Source organism: Heloderma suspectum, chromosome 2 (assembly GCF_057233095.1).
Source record: "Heloderma suspectum isolate Gila_16-S chromosome 2, 16-S_ref, whole genome shotgun sequence".
Taxonomy (NCBI): domain Eukaryota; kingdom Metazoa; phylum Chordata; class Lepidosauria; order Squamata; family Helodermatidae; genus Heloderma; species Heloderma suspectum.
This window is the reverse complement of record NC_139459.1, coordinates 301,038,605-301,056,066: the sequence shown is the minus strand read 5'-3', so window position 1 is coordinate 301,056,066 and position 17,462 is coordinate 301,038,605. Positions and strand designations below refer to the sequence as shown.

The 17,462-nt window shown below is 43.2% G+C and overlaps 1 protein-coding gene across 2 annotated transcripts in view; it reads right to left on the bottom strand.

The window, feature by feature from the left end:
* FLNB (filamin B) overlaps positions 1–17,462 on the bottom strand; it is a 156,405-nt gene that overhangs the window by 74,528 nt on the left and 64,415 nt on the right. Inside the window, exon 1 of one of the 2 annotated variants that reach the window (XM_084840072.1) lies at positions 11,061–11,248. The exons of the other annotated variant lie outside the window; for it this stretch is intronic. Within the exon in view, the coding sequence (XP_084696198.1) occupies positions 11,061–11,160 (100 nt within the window). The 5' untranslated portion in view covers positions 11,161–11,248. Of the gene's footprint in view, positions 1–11,060; positions 11,249–17,462 lie in introns of those variants that run through there. 2 annotated transcript variants of the gene reach the window in all.

The window sequence follows — 17,462 nt, the reverse complement described above, 5'->3', positions numbered from 1 at the left end:
ACATAGCCCATTGTGCACTCCACATGACTGATCAATACTGAGACTGAGCAATCTCATAAGTATGTACTTGCATCTCTGGGAATTAGTCATCCTGGAGATCAATGTTAAATATTTACTAAAGTCCTATGCAGAATGGTCATTCAGGTTTATTGCTGGCATTTGCTTGCTGGTTAAGTTAGATCTGAAAGCTAAGTTGCAATCCAAAGAACTCCTTTAAACACACCCAAGGGTGTCACCCAGTATTTATTTCTTTATTTGACTTGGACCTCACCTTTCTACCAAAAACGGCGCTCTAGGTGGCTTACAATAATTAATAAAACTTGATAAAAAAAATTAAACATTAAAAACAGGATATTTTGACTTTCTATAAACATGCACCAATGCAAACTGCTTTTACAATTCTCCCAAATACCAGGCAGAGCTCACTACTGAATCATACTGCCATTCAAAACAAAGCTTACAAGACACAGAATTGTCTGGATTGGGTCTTGCAGACTAAAAACTTAGCATAAGAGCTAAATAAATTGGATGTTTCTTGAACTTTGTCCTGCTCCAGTACTACAAGGAATTTGCTGTTAGACAATTAACGGAAACATGATAAGCTACTGTAGTCAGTTACCTTGGTAACAAGAATACACAGAAGAGCCTTGCTTTTTACTGACATAAGCAAGGAAGAGATTAGAACATGGACAAGGAAAGGACAGTATAAACGAGATTCGGTAGCTTGAAAAAACTTATACCAAGCATGACTCTGCAAGTCATGTGGACAGAATTGGGGTATAAATATGGTGTACAAACTTTGGAGGTGGCACCGCTGGAGTCTATCTCAATATTTCTGATGCACTGGCCATAAATGCAGAGAACATGCTTCTGAACATATCAAGTGGTTTGACACTCATCTGTACTTGTGGAAGCAAGCAGTTCTTCAGCAGACAGTACAACAGGCAATCCAAACTTGGTACTGTTTTGCAACAGAGTACCTATGCATCAAATTAAGGGTAAGGACATGAAAAGAGCAACTTTTCCACTACAGTTGTCCTTCTGCTCCAATAGATTTTCCTAAGCCTGAGCCCAGAAGAGATTTGGGCTTGCTTTGGGTGGCTGGAATCAAGAAAGTTGAGGGATGGGAAGCAGAGCTTCTAGGGACAACGGAATTGTTGGATTGTTTTAATTTTTTTTTTACATTGCTCAACAGCTTGGAACAGCACTCATGCTTATCCATACCAATGTAAGTTATGCTAATGGCCATTAATGCTTTGGTGGTACCAAGTGTGCATAGCGAAGCTTATCCCCTCTAGTTCACTTATATAAGTTTGCCACCCAATTTCTGTAACAGAGAAGGGATGGTCAAATCCACTCTATGCAAACCTGTCAGTAAGGCGCTTTGTTGAGTAAATAAACTGTCTTCTCCTTACTGTCTAGCCTTGATTTGAGATTACACACCCGTCTCCTACCGAAGGCAGACAGATATATCCGTTATTTATGAACTTGGTGCCCACAGACGATACCACTTTGACAAGCTTTAGAAATTCTGTATGCCCCATCCCTTTGGTCAAATTAACATCTATGAAGAACATAAGGAAAGCTGTGCTGGATCAGACCAAGGTCCATCTAGTCCAGCATTCTGTTCACACAGTGGCCAACCAGCTGCTCATGGGAAACCCACAAGCAGAGCAGGAGTGCAACAGTACCCTCCCACCCAGTTCCCCAGCAACTGGTGTACACAGGCATACTGCCTCTGAACTCAGAGGCAGCATATTGCTATCAGGACTAGTAGCCATTGTACTTCCAATTGTTCCAAAGAAAATATCCCCAGCCTCTAATATCGAATCATTTGCCACTGACCTGGTTCACACACAGCAACAACCCATCAGTTAAACAACCCATGGGTTGTAGTGCATGAGCGGAACACAGCGGGTGCACTACCTGCAGAACACTTCTGCTTTTACTCAGCAACCCTTTATAGGTTGCTGAGTATGATGTGCGAACCAGACTGCTGGGTTGTTTAGGGACTAAAGAACCCACTGGTTAAGTCCTGGTTTGTTGTTGGGTTAATTGCTGGGTTCTTTTGCCACATTAGGACATCATGTTCATCAACCTACAAAGGAGGTGATTGTGGGTTGCTGTGTAAAAGCAGAAGTGGCCGGTGAGCTGCAGGCAGTGCATCTGCTCTCTCACTCGTCCCCAACAGCCCATGAGTTCTTCAATCTATGGGCTGTTGTTGAGGGTGAAAAATGCCAGGCACAATAGCTTGTGCGGTGTTCACTGTGTGGCCAAATGGGACTTTGAGTAGCCTCTTGTGTTGAATTCCAGGCATTCAGAAGCTGGGTGCCTTAGCTATTGTTTTGCCCATACACTTGTTGCCTTCTACAGTCTAAGGCAGAGTGTGTATTTTTCACCCAGGGTTCTATGGAGTCTCTTGGTTTCTGCAAAGTTTTGTAGTTGTCATATTATTTATTGCCAAATGTTCACTTTGTGGGGTGGGGGTGGGGAGAGGGGATGGGCTCTGCAAGGTTTCACATGTAGCAAAGATTCCTCAGCCAAAGAAGAATTAAAACCACCTATCTAATGGCATGTCTACTTTGCCTTGCACCTGGCTCTTGGAAAAGATGTGGATTTCAGTACAGACTAGCCAGGAGGGCAAAGCACCTTTCCCCTGTAGGGCTATCTACTGGAATGGGAGGACAGAGACCTAATCACACATCTGCAATTTCAGATGACAAATTTGACCACTGAAAGGGATTGCAACACTGAGACACGCTATTTTTCATACCGTTCACTTGGGCCTTTGACAAAGCCAGTAATCAGAAACTGAGCAGAGATTACTATATGCCTTAAGGGGCAGAAGAGGTTCTGCTACAATGCACTGTGTATGCTCATATCCACAATTACTCACCCTGTTAAAGCCATCATCCACATCCTCCATGGGGAAAATATATCTTCAAATCAGCTGGCAAAGTCTGAGGCCTTTGTCAGAGAACACTTCCTACATCTGAAGTCTAGACCTATCTAGAAACATTAAGGGGAAACTGCTTATGGTCAACAGGTAATATTTAACACAACTTGATAAATTCTTTCGCAGCTGTATTGACTTCTGGATGTAAGCTAGCAAAATTACTCTAAATAGCTGTAAGCCATGATTCAGAAGATCAATACCCAAATTTCCAGTTTTACTGGTCACATGTGCCATGGAAAAGGGGATCGTTTTTTATAAAACCATTATTAGCAGGAATTATTTTAATACCAGAAGGTTAACCACCTCTACCAGACAAGAGACTATTCCAAAGCATGCAGCTACTGTAAGCACAGGTGAAAATCTAGTGGCAGAAGTAGTTGTAAAGAAACTCACAACCGCCTACTTTTAGAAGTTACATTGCCTGGGAGCCAATCACTCCGAAGACAGACCAAGCAGAGAGCCACCTTACCCCATAAATGTAATACTGAAATCTGGATTCAAATGCTTCTCTTAAAAGTATTTACCCTGCATTTTAGGCACGTTGCCACTCAAGCTTCCAAACTTAGAACCCCCACGTTTTATTTATTTTATTTGCTTATTACATTTCTATACTGCCCAATAGCCGAAGCTCTCCCATATGAAAGAACTACAGTGGCTTACCTTGCAAGATTGATAATCAAATACAGGAGGCTACATGCTTTGGATGAGTTTTGTAAGCAGCCCTTACTTATGGTCACCTCAACACCTCCCTAGTCCTTTGGCATATACAGAGAACTTGGGTGGGGAAAGGTCAGCCTCCAACTGTGCCAGGCTGGACAAGAGTCAGAAGGAGCAAAAGATCTCAGTGTTCCCAAGTGCCTCCAAAGCATGGCACATGATTAGTGAATAATGCCACCACCCACTGTCCCTTCTACAGAATTGGACTTATTCTCTCACCTTGTGCCATACTTTGAAGGCCTTCTACAGCAACAACAGATTCTTGCCACTCCTGAGCATCACTTCAGTCCAGAGCAAAGTGAGAACCTGCCCCTGCTACCCAAGTGCCCTGAAAGACCCAGAGGAGTGACAAGTTTTCTCTTGTCCCGCATAAGCCAAAACACTGCTCCTGCTGCTGTGCTCTGATACAAAGAGAACCCTGGAGATCTCTTCATACTTGTTCACAAACATGGTCTCTAATAAGAGAATCCTAGTATCAACCTGAATTTCATTTGTAAATCCCTGATCAAATATAGCAAAGTATATAAAAAAAAAGTCAGTTATACTTTGAGAAATAAGATACAAGTGAGAAGTACTTCCCAATTAGTCTAGAGAGGCAGAAGGTGACTCCCATGAGCCATTCCCATGTCTAAGAGTTATATCCTGCCCTATTCCCACTATATATTATAGGTATTTGTTTTTAAGATGACGAAAGGAAATCCTCACAACCGGAAGTGTTTTATAAAGCAAAAGGAGCACAGAAGAGGAAGCAAATGTCTATAACTCTATGAAAGAGCAACCTTCTTGCAAATATTGACAACTTTGAAGTTGCTCCATGTGACCAACTGCCACTGTCAAGGCTCCCCCCATGAGATAAGCAACCACATACACATATCACTATAAACCACGGTTTAGCATTATAAGGGTGAGCTGCAGTGAGCTTCTGGCTTGAGCACTCCCCCTTCTCCTCCTCTGGCACAGCTCCTCTGGCACAGCTTTTGCCTCCAATTTTGATTAATCACAGCTTGTTGTTTTGTCCTAACCTAACAAATTGGGTAAGCTTTATAGCCTATGGTTTGAAGTTGGCTTGCTTCAAACAAAAACAAGCCACAATTGACCCCAGTTTGTCGTTTGGGCAAAATGACCAGTAGTGTTTAATTAAAAAAATGGTAGCAAAACTTCCAGACTCCTCTTTGTGGCCACACCATAGGACAGGGGATGAGAAGAGCTCATGGCTAAGGCTAACTTCCCATCACAATGGGCCCATCTGCACATGACGGTGGGAGACTGTGGGTTAATTAACCCGTAGTTTGCCATGGTGTGTGCTGGGTACATTCTGCTGCCATTTTGCATATGGAACCTCCAGTCAGGTTGATTGGGTCAATAAATCATAGCTTACCATGACATTCACACCACCTCATATGTCTTTAGGAATCAAGCCCATAGGTCCATCCATAAAAAGGGACTGAGGTCTCTAAATTGTAGTACATAGGACAAAAGATGTTGGAATAAGCATAGCAAGTTCTCAACTGGAACTGTGAGTTGAAGAGGAATCATTTATTGATCTACCCACTGATTAATCTAAAATTGCATCTGGTGGCACCTTTAGGATTAACACATATCTTGCAACATTTATTTAAAACTTCTGTATCCTGCCCTATATCATTAGGATCTCAGGGCGGCGTAGAGATAAAATACATTTAAACAGTGTAAAACAATAAACAGCTAAAAACATATTAAATCACTAAGCTAGCTAATACCAATTTAAAATCTGAAACAATAAAACAGTTAAAACAATGTAAAAACTCAGGGAATCCAATTAGCCCTCAAAGGCTTTGGTAAAAAGCCATGTTTTAACTTGGCGCTGAAAAGAAACCAGTGTCTGTGCCAATCGGGCCTCCAAGGGGAGGGCATTCCACAACCGGGGTGCCACAGCAGAAAAGGCTCTCTCCCACGTCCCACCATAGTGTATGTCTCGCAGTGGTGGGACGCAGAGAAGGGCTTTCATGGACATAAGCCTCCATGGACTAGTTAACTTCACAAAAGTTTATTCCATAATAAATTAGTCTTCAAGTTGCCACAAACTTTGTATTTTTCTGCAAACTCAACATGGCTTCTCCTCTCAAAATTGGTCTTTTCAGACAGAGGCAAAACCAGAGGATGGCATTAGTGTCAAGCAATGCAGTGGCCACATATAGCTTGTCAATTGCCTAAAAAATGGCTGCAGTACTTTAGCTGTTCTGCAAAATAGGGAAGATGGAGCTATTTCACAGAATATATTGAGCAAAGCCTACAGCAGTCAGACACATCTGTGGCATAGTTTAAGGGAAGAATCTTTATACACCCAATCACCACAAGGGCCAACACTATTCCTATTCCCTGCAGCTCCTTTATTAGAAGGCCTCTAGTTTTTGACAAGTGTTAGTCAAAGGCTCCAGGTGTTTAGTACACAAACACAGGATACATAACCACAGCTGTTTGTCATCTGCACTTGTACTATGTAACATAGAAGCCGTTTGTCTCACATGAAAGCACATTTCAGCCCTTGTGGTTATTTAAAGACTGTTTTAGTCATGCAGGCATTGTGTGAAACATTCCAGTATTCAGGGATAATACTTGTGACCTGCCCTGCTTACTGACTCAGAGTACTGCCTTGTAAAGTTTAAACACCATTTGAAACTTTCCATAACCTGCTACCTCCAACTAAAGTATCAAAAATGTTAAAGTTGGTGTTTTCATAGTTTATTTTGGCCACAGAGTATGAACCAATCTGCACATAAGTAGTGCTTGCAAGTTAAACTACAGTAGCTCATGGTTCTTATTTTGTTTGCCAAACTGTGCCACTAGTAGCATAGGGAACAAGATTTTTGGCACATCTGGACAGAAGCAAGAGGACCAGTGTGCTGGTGTTGGCAGCATCAGGCCTACACTCCTGCCTGCATTCCCTGTGCAGCACTACACCCTGCTCCTAATCTGCCAAGGCAGAGCCACACCAAGGCATAGGGGCGGGACAGGGCGGCTGCATATTATGAACACTGGGGTGGCTGCTGTTGTGGTTTAGAGACTCAAACATTTAGCTTGTTTGTTTGTCACCAGATGTATTTATCACTTCAAATTGTGGTGGCAAATGCAAATTAGAGCCTTTTGGTTATTAAGATCTGGCAGTCATGGCCTAACAGGAGTCAGCACCTGGTAATGCTTCCTTTTCTAATAAATTTGAGTTCTTTTACACCCAGCCTATAGAACAACAGAAACTTCAACTTTCCAAGTCCTTCCTGTGTCCTTAAAGCCTGCTGCAGCACGCTTTAGATAAATTACATCATTGACAAACTTGTTATACTGACAATAAGCCCCAGGACAGCTGGCCCCCTCTTACACTTAGCAAAGCACATTCCGTATTAGTGAGGTCACCTCTTGTTCCCCATGTATGTGAAAAGCCCCCAGAAACTGCAGATGAGCTCAGTTTGCTTAGTTACTGCCTTGACTGAAATGCTGCCTTGCGGAGCATCTGAATATCGATGCAAGTATTCCAGGGAGATTTTTCTTGGCAGCTATTCTAGCCTATACATGCAAGTATACAGAGTCACTTCAACACAGTCATTCATTTCAATGCAGGTTGCCTCAAGTGCTTGGGAACTTTTGCTCTCACTACCTGCGCAATTACTCTTTAAGGAACCATCTAGATCCAAGGTCCTGAAGTGTACAACAAGCCTCCCTATATCACAACAGACAATTGCATGAGCGTCCCTGAGATTCCTTGATGAATAAGTCTCTCCCAGGTGACAATGTAAAACCTAGGGGTAAGCAGGCCAAAATCAGAAAGGGAACCCAGGACTTTAGGTTATTGTTTTAAGTGCTATTGTTGGAGGGATGTTACAGAAGCCAGTACTTTGTAGAACACAACTGCCCCACGGATTGTGTAGGCACTGATAATCAAAGAGAAGAGCCCCCAATACAAGCGTCTTCCAATGGTCATGTCCATCTACAAGACACATGAGTACTATGGTAATCACTGCTAGCCCAAGTTACAGATCAGAATCACCACAGGTGGGACCGTCCAAGATTACAGGTGATGCAAAACAACTTTAGCTGCTACCTTTCATAGTACCTTCCTAACAGAACTTGTTTGACAATACAGCAATATACAGTTCAGGAGAAACTGCTGTCTGCAAAGCCCAATAATTAGGGATCCATTTGTATCAGTACAGTAGTATCCCACAGTAGCATTGTGAAGACTTTAATTCTGCATTTCATTTCAGCCATGTCACTACCTCAGTAAAGAGGTATTTCCACACAACATTGTTCACGGCAGCCATCTACCATGAGAAATAATGACACTCTCAAGTTTACAGCTCAAGGGTGCTGCCTGTAACATTTACTCAAAAACCTACTTACCCCAAGCCTGTTCTTAAAAACATTAATCGAGTCCCCACTCATGAGTAAACTGTAACAATCACTGGATACACTCTACAAGTGCATAAAAACAGAAATTACTGAAAAGCAACAAATGTTAGTGGTATACCAGATGGTCAGGAGACCAAGTCCTGGAGATGAACACATGCTCTGAGAGGAGAGTGCCCACATCTCTGGCAAATATTCCTGTTTTTTCCAGAGGCCAATATCACAGCAAGAAGCACTAGCCACTGGTACTGGAATTAGCCAGATTCAGATGGAGGCGGTATTCATTAGGAATAGTATGCTTATGACCTTCATTTTTGTGTAGCATATTTCCATACCTTCAGACCTCGTTTCAAAGCCAATAGTGGTACAATTGCATATGTCTGTAAGGTAGGATGCTCAATATTCTGTTGTTATTACAGTCTTAGCTATTTATTATTACACTTATATCCAACTTTTTTTCCCCCCTTGAAAGGAACCCAGGGCGGCTTGCATAGTCCTCCTCCAATCCATTTTATCCTTACAACAACCCTGAGAGGTAAGTTAGGCTGAGAGTCAGTGACTGGGCCAAAGTCACCCAGTGAGCTTCATGCTCAAGTGGAGACTAGAAGCTGGATCTCCCAAGTCCCAGTCCAACACTCTAACCATTACACCGTACTGGCTCCACTGCCTAAAGATGCGCAGGGTGCCTTTCAGCAGCAGAGCCCAAAAAGGCATGTTCACTCCTCCATCCCCTTTCCCAAGAAAAAGGCCAGCAGGGGAGCTTAACAGACGGTGGAACTGACGAGCACAAGTTCTGGTTTGGCCAAGAAGGCCAGCCAAAACTTGCAGACCCCCTGCTTATAACAAAAGAGTATCCATCTAAACATACAACAGGAAAACGCTGGGAAGATTCAGCCCAATTTTAATTTGCAGGGGCATTTTTTATTTTTTTCTTGGTTCCCACTAAATGCCTCTTTCACTAGCCACATACTTTATTCTCCAAAAGGCAGGCCAGTCTTTCACTTTGACATTTGAGAGCAGCAGCAGAAAAACAAGCCTTCCAGAAAGACTAGGCAGAGGAATGCTGGTTCTGTGGGCTTTGCAGCCCACACGGCCTGCATTCACACATGCCATGGTTCAATGCATATCCTTCTAATGCAAGTAAACATCTTTAATAGGAGTGATGGCTTCCCAGCAGGACAAGAATAGTGCCACCTCAGACTGAGGCTGGAAGGACCATCAGTATCGCATTCCTAACTCGCCAGCTTCAGACAGCAGACTCTCACTTAGGCCTGCAGTTATCTTTTAGACATGTTTGGCTCGGTGTCTGCGGGCAACGTTAGAGCACAAATTATGTCAGCTTGAAGCCAGCTGTTGCCTTCTCATTTCCCCCGATCTCAATACCCTCTCATCCGATAATACAGAGGCTTGTCAAAATATATGGTTTGTGCAGACTGTTATTGCTATTTGCAGTTTACATGCACAAATTGTAACTACATCCTAGGTACTTGGTGGCAGAGGGGCAGAAAATGAGGAATGAACAGAAGAGCCCTTTTCTAAATATGAACTAGATGGATGCATTTACATCTTGTGTCTGTGTACCGTGCTCTACTACAGGTTTTTCCCTTAGAGAATCAGAACTTTCTTGGCATTGCCCCAAGTACTGCTTATTATTACAGGCTTGAGAAGACAAGAGAGGCAATTCAAGTATACTGAAATAAGTAAGCCTCAACATCTTCCTCTGAGTGTCTTAGGTTTTTTAGAGCATTATCCGTTCTCATTACAAATTATTATCTGAAACACATAGCAGGAGCCTCATTTTTAGTTTTTGCTAGAGCCAAAGGCTTGCAGTCCAAACACCATGCCCAACTATTGTTCAGCATTTCAGGTAAAAGTCCAGCTAGGCCTCAAACAAACCAGCTGGTAGATCCTGTTCAGTTTGACAGCTCAATGCTGCTTGTGAGAACTCTTCAGGGAGTAACCCCTTTTATGCCGTGGACTCATTTATCACCACCACCATAGCAAGCAAGTCACCACCTGATGCCTGGGTGGGGGTCAGGAGCGCTCAATTAATCCCAAGTGGCAGAGGAAGAGTTAAGTGAGCCCTAACATTAGGCAGAGTGGGGCAGCAGGTTTTAGGTGTCATGTAGGCAAATACTTCATGTCTTTCTTGCCAGTGAGGGGAGAGGCATTTGTGGGATTTCCCACCTCAGGTGCCAAAATACCCTGACTGCATATTTATTACATTTCTATACCACCCAATAGCCAAAGCTCTCTGGGCGGTTCACAACCATTAAAAAACCCCAAAATACAGAATGATAGAATGTTTAAATTACAGTATAAAACCGAAGTAAAAAACCCCGCAGCAGTGTAAAGATTCAAAAATGCCATTACAGAAATAAAAATGACAAAAACTAAAGAACTAAAATGCCTAGGAGAGTAAGAAGGTCTTCACCTAGTGCCAAAAAGAGCACATCATAGGCACCAGAGAGACTTTCTAGGAAGCTCATTCCACAACCAAGGTGCCACCACTTAGTAGCCACCCGTCTGACCTTATTTGGTGGGGGCACCTGGAGAAAGGCCTCTGAAGATGACTTTAAGGACTGGGCAGGCATATATTGGATGAGCCAGTCTTTCAGGTAACCTGGCCTCAAGCTGTTTAGGACTTTGAAAGTTAAAAACCAGGACTCTGAATTGGACCCGGAAATAGACTGGAAGCCAGTGCTATACACTTTAACTTAGGCAGATGGGGGCACCATTTGCTGCTCTGCCTCAGGCAGCAAAATGTCTTGGTTCCAGCCAGAAATGGAAAAGAGTAGCATGACTAAGACAGGATGGGGTAAACGTGAGAATGGGTATCCTTCCACACCCAGCTTCCTTAACAGTTTATTCTACTAGTCCAGCCTTTAGTTCTCATTCACTCCTTATCCTAAATGTCGAGCATTGGCTCCACATCATGCAGCCCAATGTAGAGCCATCTGGTGAAGTCTCTTCCCCAATGCCGTTTCAGAAAATTCCAGTTACTCACGGATAACAGCTTGTCTTGGATCAGCTAGTATTAGAGACAGCACATTAGTGACAAAGTCTAGAAAGCTTCCAAGACTAACGTCCTCGGTATTAGCAAGCATGTTTACTCACACTGGGTGTGGGTCAAGATGCTTCTAGGCAGCCACTGCCAGCTGAGGACTGCACAGATAACTGAAGCTATTCAGATATGGTGCAGCCAAATATCTTCTGTGCAGCACACGCCAAGCCCTAGAGCCACAGTGGACGGGGTTTTTAGAGCCAAAACCAACACGTTGGAAGTAATCAGAAGTGATTACTGTTTGGGGAAATCCTTGACTACAATGTACACTTTGATTCAGTTTTTCCATCTGAAACCATCCAGAGTCACCACACTAACAGGACTGGCGAGAGGAAATCCCATTCATGCAAGCATGCACAGTTCAGCCAGGCTCCATCACAGCCAAAAAGCAGCATACAGAAGAAGCAAAAGCTCTAGTTCAAGGAAACATTTTAAAGTTCACAGCCTGTTATACCTCTTTAAAATTTGATGCTACTACAAGATACTTCCTCAAACTAACATGTTTTAAAGCATCTTGACCAAAATTATTCTGGTAACGTGGGACTTGCAACATAAATCCCAAAGGGACTCCCATTTTAAGTGGCTAACCAAGATCATAAGTGATGACTCATTAATGTCCTAACATGGCCACCACATTAAGTGTTGGACCAAGTTAAAGAGTGAAGGAACCTTGGTACCTGCTGCTTTTTTGAAGATTTGATAGATCAAAGTTACTAAGGCAGATGAGTAACGTTCACACTTAGTTATGGGGTTTCCATTCCCTAGGGGTCACCCCACTGCATTACGACTCAATAGTGCTTAATATTTTGCATACTATTGTAGGGCCATCCTGTTTTTCAGCTGCAGTATCACCTAGAATGAGAGGAAACCCAGCTGTTTCCTTTAACAGCTGGCAGTCTTGTCACAGCACTGAAGTACAAGGCTTGCTCATCTACCCTTATATTAAGCAACATAAAATGGTTATTGGGAGAAAGGACTTTGGAGTATTTTATACGGCAAGCATAATATACATTCACTCAGGTTCTGCCAAGTGAGACTTTTATCATGGGTAATCAAAGTATTTGTTAGCAGGTAATGGTCAGGGTTTTTCTTTTTTTTTAAATTGACACTGATTTATATAGTGCATCCTGTATACCATTTGAGGTTGGCAAGAAAAAGGTGGGCACACTGATCTTGGGGTTTAAATTTGGCCAGAAATGTATTGATTTGATTACAAGCATCAAGTGATCAACTGGAATCAGTGCAAGGTGGGGCAAGGCATCTTTTTCTACTCGGCATTATGGAGGCCCTTGTCTGGCTATCCAGCCACAAGAGACCCAGCTGCCTTTTGGTAGTTCACTTATGCCTCCAAGGGATGCAGGTGGACAGCACCTCCCGTCCCCCCATGGTCTCCACAAACTTTCTCCACCCCAGCAGGCTTTTGCCATGGGGTGGGGGTGGGAGAGATTCTCAAAAAAGATTCATGTACACAACCTACAGGTAGATGTTTTCTGTAACTAGGCAAGGGTATTCATACTGAAGTATTCATGTTGACAGACCCTTAACATTAGACCCCCATGAGGTTAGGAAGCTGCTTTGGGGGGCATTGTAAGCAATGTAGAGATATCCTGAAAAAGCTAGCCACTTTCAGAGTCAACAGCTATGGAGAAGGATCTTTGACATCATCTGTCCCTTCCCAATTTACTTCCACCCAGAGAGACTTAACTATAGAGGGTTTCTCTGCCTCCATGCCACTCAAGCATAATTTTATCATCAACAGCCTCAGATGAGGACACTCCTAGTTTCTGAGTTGGTCACACTGTTGCTTTGCCATGTAAGCTATAGGGGATGTAACTGCTGCAGAAGCAGCTTCCTGCTTGAAAGTTCCAGATCTACCAGCTCTTACACAGAAATCCCATTTCTAAGTCGTCCTATCAAGATCCACAGTACAGGAGGTAAGGCTCTTTGGCACAGCTTCCACAGTTCCTTTATGTTAGGCTTCCCCAACCTGGGTAGCCTCTAGGTGTGTTAGACTGCACCTCCATGCTGGTTGGGAATGGCGGGAGTTGTAGTCCAACACATCCGAAGGTCACCAAGTTGAGGAAGGCTGCTTTGGTGAGTTCAAGAAACAGCTCTGCTGAGCGTATTTTCAGACCACCGCATTTGGAAACTGCAAGAGGACGCAGTGCAGCTATCCTATTACAGCCATTACTCCAAAAGGAAGTCTCATTTAGCATTTCTCCCTTCCCAGTCCCACCCCCCACCAACGTAACTGCAGTCAATGCCTGCTTCTCTAGTACCACTCAAAGCAAGGTTTTGGGTTATGCCAAAGTGGCCTTTAGTTACTAGGAGGCAGCAAATGAGGCTGTGTTGCTGAAGATGTTAAGCTATTTTTCAATTCATGAATAAAATGAAAGAATACATTTAAGTTTTATTTCCACCTCATCAAGTTAGGCACCCCACAGTGACAGATCAGCACAGTACATGGTCAGGTTTACACCACTACGCTTCTAACATTAGAGATAAGAATGTTGGCCAAAGGCCCAGTTAACTTGTCTGGTCATGGTGCTTTGCCTGTCCTCTGAAGATATTCCCAAATCACAGTGCACAGCTACACAAAGTGTGCCCTAATCACTTGCTGCTTGGGTGGCCTCTATCTTTTTAGAGGGCCATGTGAATGTAATAGCCTAGCTTTAGCACACTTCTACATTACACAACTGCTATCAACTTTGCAGAGCCACAAGGGACCCAAATGGGACATGTTGTACGTTTGGCTTATCTTAAAACAAAACAAGGGGTGAGGGATATGGATAGCCTAGTCATATGTCCCCAGTCCCCATGTCAGTCAGACATCTGTTCTAGAATCTGTTCTAGACAGACATCTGTTCTGTCAAGCTACATGTTACTTTAAAGTTGCTGCTAGCAAAAACCTTTTTCTCTAGCACAAGGACCTGAACGGGACTGGGATGCTAGTGGGATATAGGGGCTTTAACCCTTTGCCCCCACCCCCACCCCATGATCCTTAACCAGATCAGGGGCTCTGCACCTACAATTGACACTGTCAAGAAGTGTGAATCAATCACTTTTTGACAGTGGATATTGCAGGCACTGTGCCCCAATCCAGACCCGGATTGCATCAGGGGGCAAAGGGTTACAGGTCTTCCCATCATCCATGCTAGGATCCTAATCCACATCAGATCCCCTGTTTGTAGTTTTGACTGAAAGAATAAGAGAAAAAGGTAGCTGTTAGCTACGTCCTTAAAGTAAAGTGTTGTTTGATTCTTAGATGGCACTTAGCCAGGCAAGTAGTGAGCTGTAACTCTTAACTCATTGCTCTCTTGGGAGCCTGGCTCCCATCTGTAAGAGTAGGGGTCCTCAAACTGATTGGGCTAGGTAGCTGTTATTGTTAGCAGACACTGACCTTGCTCCCCTCACTTACTATGAATATGCGTAGCATGTGTACAGAGCTCTGTGGGGAAAGGCATCTCCTCTCACATTCTGCTAACGTTTGGGAAAAGTCCGAAGCAAGAGGCCACCATGAGAAAGTTTGGAAGCAGGGAGACACATTGCTTCCACCTTTTTCCAAGCTTAGGAAAATATGAAGCAATACCCACTCCTCCCCCAAGTTCTCTGCAGGCTAGAGGACCTCCAGGGGGCACGACTTCTCACCACAAAGTAAGAGAAGCTCTCCAGGTCGAAGTTTTCCACAGAGTGTGGGAATTCAGGAGAGGGAATGGGACCCCAGGACATGGTCTGAGGGCAGATGATGCAGCCACCTTGGTGAAGCTAAGCAGGTCACATTCTGGGCAGTATCTGGATGGGAGGCCATCCTGGAATGTCAGCACCTAGAGTTTCATGAAAGAAGGTGGGACGTAAACAAAAAAAAAATCTTCCTTCATTCAAGCAGCAGTATCCAGAATTAAATTTACAGATTACACACATTGACTCTGTTTGTGAACTCCTACATGAGAATTAGTGAGAAGGCCCAGCATCAAACCAATCTGGGATCAAGGAAAATATTCTTTCCTGGCATCAAATGATACAAGCCCATTCAGCCAACCTTACTTGATCACATATTAGGCGCCTTGCATTTTATTTTGTTATTATTAAAAGTATTTAGATATCACTTTTCTGCCCACTAGGGCTCTCAAAACCATGCACAATAAGATCAAATAAAATCACAACATAAAGACAAAAACAGAACGTTCTTAAAAAACAAAGACAATTTTGAAAGCCAAACACCTAGCAAACTCAATATGGATGGAGCCAGCCTGAAATCCCTCAAGAGGGAGTTCCACAGTTGAGGTGCTGCTACAGAAAAAAGCCCTCTTTTGTATAGCCACCAACATAACCTCTTCGTTGCAGGACCCAAAATAGGACCTCTGACAAAGATCTCAAATTATGGACAGACTCCTACTGGAGGAGGCATTCCTCCAGATAACCTGGCCCCTGGTTATTTACTTCCACGATGATAGCTCAACGGCTATCACAGTGGAAAAGTTATGCCAGGCTTACAGTTTTCTCCTCTAAAACACTACAGAAGCATATTTCACTTAATGAATTGAATACAGCTTTGCCAATACCCATTCTTCAGATTAAAAATGCAATTCAGCACAGATGGTTCATTTTTACATGACATTACTTTGTTGCCAGCAGCAGCACTGCCAGATTCTCATTCTCTTTTTTCAGAGATATGTTGAAGGGTCCACAGGATTAACTTCTCAAGTCTATAAAGCCCAAAATGTATTTGCTTCCTTCTTAAAGGAGAGTCCCCTCAAAATAAAGGAGAATGTCAAGAAGCCAATGTCTCCTTTAAAAGACACTTCGGAGTCCCTATGTGGATAGTAGCCCTGCACTGCAGCTGTATCTGCCCTCACTGTAGACACACAACACTATGACCTGGTTCACACGTAACACAGAGTATGGGCTGAGTTTGCGTTGTCACTGAATCGTGGGCTGTCGTTACATGTGAACCCTGCACTATGGTTTAACTATGGGTTGTTAACCACGACCAACCAAGGAAGAGAACACATAATTTGTTGTTGGTTTGTGAACTCTGGGTTGTTCATGGTTAACAATCCATAGTTAAGCCACAGCGCAGGATTTGCATGCAACTACAACCCTGGCTGCCTATTAGCTACCAAACCACATACAAGGTTATCTTATTAGCATATAAAGCCCTAAACAACTTGGGATCAGGATACCTAGAATGTATATAAGGGATACCTTCCCTTACATACACCCAGGCGACCTTTAAGATTTTCAGAAGAGGTCTTGGTCATTCCAAAATAAATGGAATGTCTCCATGAAGAACCTGGACACTGGGCCTTCCCTGCAGTGGCACCCAGTCTTTGGAAAACCCTCCCTTTGTGGAGTTCGGGAGACAGAAAATGTAACATCTTTTAAATGCCTCCTGAAAGCACACCTTTTGATACAGGCTTTCCCTGGGCTGTAACTGCTGCCAGGTTTTACTTTGGTTTGACATGGTACTTTTAAACCTTTAAAACTTATATTGTGTCTTGTCATGTTGTATTTTATGGTTTGAATTGTGAACTGGCCTGAGAGCCTCAGGTATTGGGCAGTATGAAAATGGAATAAAATTAAATAAATGACCCATACTCAAGGTTGTCGTTATGTGTGAACTAGGTCAATGTATGCCAACGTTCTGCAACCTGGTTCCCTCCAGATCTGTTGGACTGCAACTCCAATCATCCCCAGCCAATATGGCCATGGTGGCTGGGAATACTGGGAGTTCCGGACTAACATCTGGAAGGCACCAGGTGGGGAACACTGATGTATGCTAAGGTCAGAGATTAATCTAGCTCATGCTTGCCAGGGGTGGAAAGACATTTCACTTGCAAGTCACCAGCACATTTAGATGCCCAGGCAACCAAGCACACAAACATGAATAGTGACATCACATCACCACGAGTGGTAAGGAAGTATCTGAGTCAGTGTTTGAGGTCTCCACATCACAGACTGTGAGCTGGGTGAAAAAGGCATCTGACACAACTATTTTATCTGCACTGGTTTTGTATCACCTATTATATCATAGGAATCATAATTTGGCCTAGAATAAAGTAGGGATGACAGCTGAAACTCCATATGAAGATAAGCAGTTTAGTTTTACAAACAATAAAAGTGTCAACTAAGAATGATTAAGGACCAAGTCATCAGGCAGAGATCAATAACTGAACCTTGCCCTTCTGCAGGAAATTTGTTGCATATTAAATCACTCTTCTAATAGCAAAGGGTGTTGAGTTGGGCTTCACAGAACATTATCACAATGGCAATCTCTATGAATGTATCATTCCTATACAGGGTTCTTTTGAGAAGTACAGGCTTGTGACATATTAAGTGACATGT